Below are 7665 nucleotides of genomic sequence, written 5' to 3' on the forward strand. Positions count from 1 at the left end.
CTCATGTCTTGTTTTTTTAGGTCAGTTTTGTGCTTAAGTTTTTTGTGTTACTACCTGAGTTGTAGTTTGTTATGTTGACATCAGGTTTTGGGCCCCAATTTATCTTTTTTTTTTTTTTTTTGTATTTTTCTAATAAATTAAGAATATATTTTTGAAATTTCTTCAACGTTTCTTTGGCTGGTCTATTTAAAATCTTCACACTCCTCTACACTGGAATGTATGCTTAGTTTTAAAAGGGCAGCTTACTGAAGGAGGTGCCAGCCCTTTAATGGGATCCATCTATTCCCACCAGTCCCTCCAGAGTCATGGGAGGGGGGACTGCTGCCTGTCTCCAGCAGCCAATGGACAAGAGGCCCAGTGACCAGCCAGGTTCCCAGTCCATCAAAGCGTAGCACACACACAGACACACAAGGATACACACGCACACAGGACTTTCTTGCTACAGGGCAACAGTACAATAATTGGACATTTTTAAGCAAAAATTAAGAACACTAAATTCACTATAATTCTGCTCTTAATCAGTCCTTTAATTCATTTTCATATTTCCCAGAAGATTCTTTTAAAAAGTGCAGAGACTCGGAGCGTTTTTGTAGTCACTTTATTTTTGACATTTGACATTGACGTGATAATATTGATTCAGACATATTTTAATTGTCGAAACAATTATCATAGGAATCACTGAAAAAATTTGTTTAACAGGATACTTAACTGCTTTGAATAACCTTAACATCAATGACTCAAGTCAGTCACACTGCTTGTGATCATTGTTACCGTTTCCTCTCATTGGATCACACATACTCTGGTCTCACTACAAGCACGTAAGTGTACTTGTCACCAGGGCATGGATAGGAAAGGACCTGAGTGCTATTCGTATTGACATAAGCCAGGTCGCCTTCGAACCCCTGGATCTGACACACATACTTGTTCTGGCACACCACCAGCAGGCGATTACGGAAGAGGATGCTGCTCTCAGACCCATACCGGTCCTGGCGAGCCAGTCTGACCGCAGGAACAGATTCACACCATAAACCTCGGTTTGAACACTCTCTCTTGCTTTTGAAGACATTTACCTCCCAGCTGACCATGTTGTTCTTAAACAGAAGGCTGTTGTGGAGAGGTGTCCTCAGTTGCTTGTTTAAAGGGGATTGAGTAGAATATGGGTAGTAACCGTAACGATCATATTGACGCCTGTAGTCGTACTGATTTCGACTTCGAAACGATGAAGATTTTGGGTCAATAGTAACACTCCAGGTCTCCCCTGTGTAGATTCTGGGCTTGTAATCATCACTTTGCTTGTCTAACTTTAATTTGGTTAGATTACTGTAGAGAAGAACATTAAACTGATATGCTGTCAAGACACTTTCAAGGTACAAATCCTTGTGAGTCTTGTAGAGATGTGAGGTGGACTCCAGGTCATACAGCTTCTCGGCAGGGATCATGGGGAAACGGACCAGACGGAGCAAGTCGGCCTGATTCTCTGAACTCAGGGAGTCAGATTTGTTTTTAATCCAGTTTTCCAGGCTCTGAAGTACAAAATACTCATCAGGCACCACCAAATCTGAGCGGACAAGAAGGGCACGAAGGAGCTCCACTGGAAGCTCGGCCCAAAATGGGGAAGCGGTCAGGTTCTGGAAGTTCCAGGCCAAGTATTGGACACAGTTTTCCTCCAGGACCAAGTCCTTTGACTCAACTGCATATTTGTAAAGTGAAACCTGGGAGTAAAAGGAAGCATCATCGGGGAGGATTTTAGTGAACAGCCAGCCCACGTCCTCCATCAGCTGCTTTACTCCAAAGTCTGCAGCAAGCTGATGGAGGCACATGGCAGAGGAGTAGGTCACGTTGATCTTACGGGTGTAAAGGTACCTGTAAAAGAACAGATTGTTAAATATTTTCAAGAGACATAAGTATTTAAACTAAACACTCACATTAGGTTCAGCATACCTTATGAAGGAGGTGAAATAAGACAAACAGGGTGTGTCTACAGTCACTGTGGTGTTATTTCCTCCCGCAGAAGCATTGAAGTAAGGGTACAACATGAGGATAGCTTTGTGTGCACAGATTGTAGACTCAATCTTCTGTGGGGCGCCAACCTCTTGTTTGTCTCTAGCTGGTGTCTGGAAAGTGATCAGGTAGTCACAAGCGGCACCACTGTCAAAGACTTTCCCGAGGTCATCTGAGAGGGCGGTGCTGTGGTCCAGTGAGTATGTAGAGTTGCTCAGAGTCGTAGTGTGACCTAGAATCACATACACACACTGAACATGCCGGAAAATTGCTTGTGCTGATACAAAAGGGGCTTTTCCTACATTAGATTTAACTTACTCTCTGTGTCATCAGGACTGGGGTAGGTAATGGGCTCACAGATAACTCCGGCATCCTCCTCATGGCTGCAGTCATGATTTCCCCAACCGGGGAATCTACAAGACGCAAGCTTTTGCTCTGTGCCATAACAGTTGACGTTATCCAGCCAAATTTGCCCAGAGGCTATGTCAATGAAAGAAATAACAAGCATTGAAAACTTACATTTTCTCAAAATAACAAACATGACCACATGGTGAGTTGAGTTTGAAAGTATAGTCCTGAAACTACAGCTCTGCATTGATGGCTGTTCTTTCACTGCCATCTGATTAAAAGAAGGGCACCTCGTCCGTAGCGTCCCCCAGGCACGGCAGATATGGCCCCTTGGAAGTTGAGCTGACGACAAACCACCTGGGCGTCAGCCAGGTCCCAGTTGTCGTCACACACCGTTCCCCATTCTCCGTTATGGTAGACCTCAACACGGCCCTCTGTGGTGCTCGTAGATCCAGACAGCCTCACATCGCCTTCATTAGGAGCAACAATTCTTTCTGAAAGCAAAAACACAGAGAGTCCATGCAGACATTGGTGGTATTTGCATGACGAACTATCAACATATTTATATGTGCACACAAAGTGGAAATAGCTTGAAAAAGAAATATCTTGTTTTTCAAGCAAAGATGTATCAAGCAACTGAAATTACTTACTGACATTGTTGACCCTGTATGCCCCTGCAGAGACATTCAGAAGTGTGAAAAACAAAGCAGCAAGTAGTTCTGGGAACATATCCAAACTGAAGTGTAGAAACCTATAAAAAACAAGAATAAAAATAAACAAATTAAAATAAATAAATATGCATTTATGTGTAAAACTGACCTTATTCACACTTTGGATTTATTTTCATACCAATTATATAATTTCTCAAGCGCAGTTTTCAGGGACCTCTACTTTGGTCACAAATTTTCCTCAAAAACATCTTCTGTGTTCTGTAAAGTTGTGTCTTCTACCCTCTGGTGGAGGATCTGAGTATTACAGGTGACCTGGACCAGTTTTATTCAAGGTTTCAAAGACTGCCTCATTGCTTAAAGGCGGAAAACCTGCCTGGTGAGGTTTCTTGTACATAAAGCCAGGAGTTCATAAATGTCCAGGAAACTGACTCATACGTCAAATCCTATTCTGTTGACTCCAACATTGTGAATTGAACAGAATGGCTCTTTAAAGGGGAAATCTTTTGTATCAGTTTCTGCTTCTCGTGTTTTTTTAGCTGGATACTTGGGACTATGCTGAAATATGTGTGGTATTAGCTACAAAGAAGAAGTACTTAAACCTGGCACTTACACATCACCAGTCAAAATGCTTAAGTTATTTACAACATGAAAAAGCAAAATAGAAAATAGAGAAGCATGGAAATGAGTACCAAGTTAAGTACCTGGTGTAGCCTGATTTGATTGCGTATCCTGTTATTTTTGACCAAACCTATTTTTATACCCCTCGCGACCCCAACAGGGATAAGCGTGTTGGAAAATGGATAGATGGACCTATTTTTATAGTTTCCTAAAGTAATCCAAGACAGAAAATATTGATTTTGCTAAGGGGTAAATTATAAAAAAAATAACAATTTTGTATGCTGCATGATCCCTCTCTTGATTTCTTTTTTTGTTTTGTTTATTTGTTTCATAGACATCCTTTAAAAAATAATAAAAACACAAAAAAAAACATTCCCCCAAAACTGTTGTTTGGTTGTTCCATGTAAAAACATATATATTTTTCAAATTATTAAGGATTAAGTAACAATAACGATTGCTGGCTTTGCTATAAGTTCTGCCAGCAGTAAGAACATTAGAGTATGAATGGTGGGCAGAGGCAAATGCTTGAGTTAAAGATGGACTGTAATGCTTAACCATACATACATACATACATACATACATACATACATACATACATACATACATATATACATACATACATACATACATACATACATACATACATACATACATACATACATACATACATACATACATACATACAGACATTTATGCCTTTTCTAAATAATCTGGCAGGAATTTTTCAACGCAATGCAAAAAATCCCATAATTAGATAGTAAAAGAGTAAAATTGTTGGAAACATTTTTGAGTGTGTTAATTTTATTATGGTAACTAAATTACAGTGACATGGAGGAGTGGGACGGGGTCAATACCAGAGACGGGTCAGATAAGACAATTGAAAGGAGGAAGCATAAAACAACCAGTGAATAATGTCAAAAACAGGACAGAATTTCCAAAAAGTATTTTATGGTGCCAGGACCCAGTGTTATAGAGACATATAAAACTTTTATTGGACGTGCTGGCTTCTTTGTCATGTTCTCTTACCTTTTCAAGTTCAAGAACCTAAATAAAGCACATTCTCATCGTGGGAGCTTCTAAGGGATGACTGATTCACAACAGAGACAAAAAACTATAGGTAACAAGGAAGAAACCCATGCTACAGCAAGATGTGAATAAATGTTGCTATTTCCCTAACAAAAGGGAAAAAAAAACAGTGTAGGTCACTTAGAGTACGCAATATAAGACAACCCAGCGCTCTGCCTCTTGCAAGTATGTGTATATATATATATATATATATATATATATATATATATATATATATATATATATATATATATATATAGATACAGGTTGAATAGAAATATTTAATGCATTTTTTGAAAAACAAATTCAAAATGGGGTTAAAATTTGGGTATTCCACATAATTTTTTTATGACAAGCATCTTATTGCAATAGACAAAGAGTATACTGATTAAATATTTGCATTAATTCATTTTGCTTAAATAACAACACCTACCTACTCGACACTGATATTAATCCTCCACACTCTTCTCTTTTCAAGTCTACAATTTTAACCTCTCTGTTGCAAAAGTCTGGATGGAATGTCGTATATACATCCTGTTTGAATATATATATATATATTCTGTCACCCGAGTTGTCCCTCCCACTGCTTTCACAAAGTTTGGTTATGACAAATGCGATACAAATCTGTTTAAAGAGTTCGCCTGGGAAGCTGTCAAAACCTGTCAAAGAACGGTATTTGATTTATTGTTAAAACCATCTTACTGGAAATGTCAGGCAGAGACATGACAAGAGTTAAAGAATAACAATCATTAGTTTCACTTTCAGATTCTTTTAACTACCATTTTGGCCCATTTTCCCCCTGAACCTGGGCACAGATACAAAAACATACAAAGTCCAAACTGCACATTTCCCCCAAAAACTTATATTTTCTTATGCATGCCATCCATGCCATTATTCAGTCAACTTAAATGACTATTTCAGAAATATATAGAACTCTATATAGACTATAGAACTATATTGAACACGCCAATATGAACATTTGAAAATCAGTGTATCCTTTCAGGTGAGCATCGGTTCATTTAATATCAGTAATATATTTAAAAATTACAAACTGTTACATTCTTTCTCAAGTATAGTTTAATAGATATTGAAGATAGATTGCCCATCATAGTAACACAAGAAAACTGTCAAGATACTGTAAAGAGATTCACTTTAACAAGTGACTGATGACCAGTAATCTGATGATGTTGTGAACATTTTTATCCACACAACTTCGGTTATTGTATTGTGTGCAAATCCATAGAGATCGACAGTTTCTGACAGCCAGCCATCCAGCATCTGTCTGCTTCCCCTTCATCCCAATAGTTTCATTTACTTCACAGATTTCTTTTGTTTTGGCCTAATTTTCACACTTCAATGTTGCAGACAGTCAAGGAAACTTTTGATTTAAAAAAAAGAAAATACAAAATGCTGTTTTCAAGTGGATTTATTACATCTAAAAAACTATCCAAAAGAATCTGGTAGGATGCGAAAAAGTAATTCCCCTCTAAACTGACTGTGCCACCCTTGTCAGCAACAATTGCCATAAACGCCTCCAATAACTGGAAGTGAGACTTTTTCATCACTGTGCAGGAATTTTGGTTACTTTTTAAGGTCATCCCACAACATCTCAAGTGGATTTAACTACAGACTTTTGGTTAGCTGGAAGGCCATGACCTTATTTAGTAGTTCTGCAGCAAGTACTATGACCTAATTGTTTAAAAAAACATAATCAAAAACAGAGAAAACTGAATGACCTGAAAAGTCTCACCCAAAGACAATATAAAGATATCTACGCAGCGCCTGAACTAAGTATATTCAAATTTTCTGCAGTCCTAGAGACTGCAAGTACACAACAAAATGTATTTAAAGGAGAAGAAAGTGGATTTTGCATGATATATCCCCTTTAATTGATATTTTGGTCCACGAGTCATCTAGTAATCAGACCTGGATGGGACCAGAGAAACTAAATCAAGAAATGAAGTCAGTGCGTGTTAATTATTAAGTCTAAAGAGAGGCATATTTTATGTACTTTACATTATGATACAATCAGATGATAGTGATAGGAATATTGATTATAAGGGCAAAAAGACTTCTAAAAAGGATACCTTTTTTATTTTTTTGTCATCATGATGTTGTCTTTATTCTTCTTCATTGAATCTGGCATCAAATTGTAAAATTGTTCTTGTCCTCAGGACAGCTTGCAGCTCTGATTTAGCAGTTTTAAAAAACTGGGAAGGTTCAAATATAATCTGTTTATGCACCTGTCAACTCCCACTGTGTTCCCATAGTTTCAATAACGGGAAAACAGGGGATTGACGTTGTTGCACAACAGGTAGTGGTAAAGAAAAGCAGTTAATGGATGTGACAGAACATGTTTGAAGGCTGTTCCAGAAATGTTGCTCCCAATGATAAAATCCCAGTTACCAGGAAGCCTGTGAACTTTTTATCTGCTTCTGTGAAATATGGTATCAAAAATGTTGGAGTTTTCTATGACAGCACTTTGTCTCTTGAGACCTTCTGCAAGCAAGTTGTTAGAAACTATTTTTATTACCTAAGAAACATCTTTAAGCATAGATTTGTTTTAAAAGATAGAACTAGAAATGATTATCCATGGGTTTCATTCATCTTGCTGCAACAATCATTTTACATGTTTAAACAGGGAGTGTCTGGATTGGCTTCAAACTGTACACAATGTGCCGACAAGACTTTTAATCGGGGCTAACAAGAGAGACCACATAACCACCTGTCCCAAACTCTGGACTCATTTACCACTGTATATCAGGCAGTCTTCCTCTTTGACCATTTTTAAATCTCTTTTAAAGACTCATCTTTTTATACTCAAAAGGATGTTGGCATTTGATGATTTTATGTCAGTTTTTTCTATGTTTATTTTCCTACATTATTTTTATCCATTTTACTTAATTTAATGCTGTTTATATTTGTGTGTGTGTTTTTTTTGTACAGCACTTTGATCTCTATG

General features: G+C 37.7%; 1 protein-coding gene across 1 annotated transcript; it reads right to left on the reverse strand.

Annotated features, from left to right (window-relative positions):
• Window positions 1-659: 659 nt before the first annotated feature.
• On the reverse strand, window positions 660-5181 carry LOC118566489 (galectin-3-binding protein B-like). Its single transcript, XM_036148763.1, has 6 exons — window positions 5141-5181; window positions 3000-3100; window positions 2640-2843; window positions 2320-2481; window positions 1942-2233; window positions 660-1863 (listed from the first exon to the last, which is right to left on the reverse strand). Exons 2-6 carry the CDS (start codon window positions 3076-3078, stop codon window positions 789-791), a joined length of 1812 nt encoding a protein of 603 aa, XP_036004656.1. The 5' UTR covers window positions 3079-3100; window positions 5141-5181; the 3' UTR covers window positions 660-788.
• Window positions 5182-7665: the final 2484 nt, after the last annotated feature.

The sequence above is a fragment of the Fundulus heteroclitus genome, chromosome 16 (genome assembly GCF_011125445.2).
Source record: "Fundulus heteroclitus isolate FHET01 chromosome 16, MU-UCD_Fhet_4.1, whole genome shotgun sequence".
In the NCBI taxonomy this organism is placed as follows: domain Eukaryota; kingdom Metazoa; phylum Chordata; class Actinopteri; order Cyprinodontiformes; family Fundulidae; genus Fundulus; species Fundulus heteroclitus.

Excerpts from the sequence above, each read along its gene's own strand:
- LOC118566489 (XM_036148763.1), bottom strand. The coding sequence starts at position 3,078 with ATGTTCCCAGAACTACTTGCTGCTTTGTTTTTCACACTTCTGAATGTC. Across the intron at positions 2,844-2,999 it reads ATACAGGGTCAACAATGTCA|AAAGAATTGTTGCTCCTAAT; the intron begins GTAAGTAATTTC and ends TTTTGCTTTCAG. Across the intron at positions 1,864-1,941 it reads TATTTCACCTCCTTCATAAG|GTACCTTTACACCCGTAAGA; the intron begins GTATGCTGAACC and ends GTTCTTTTACAG.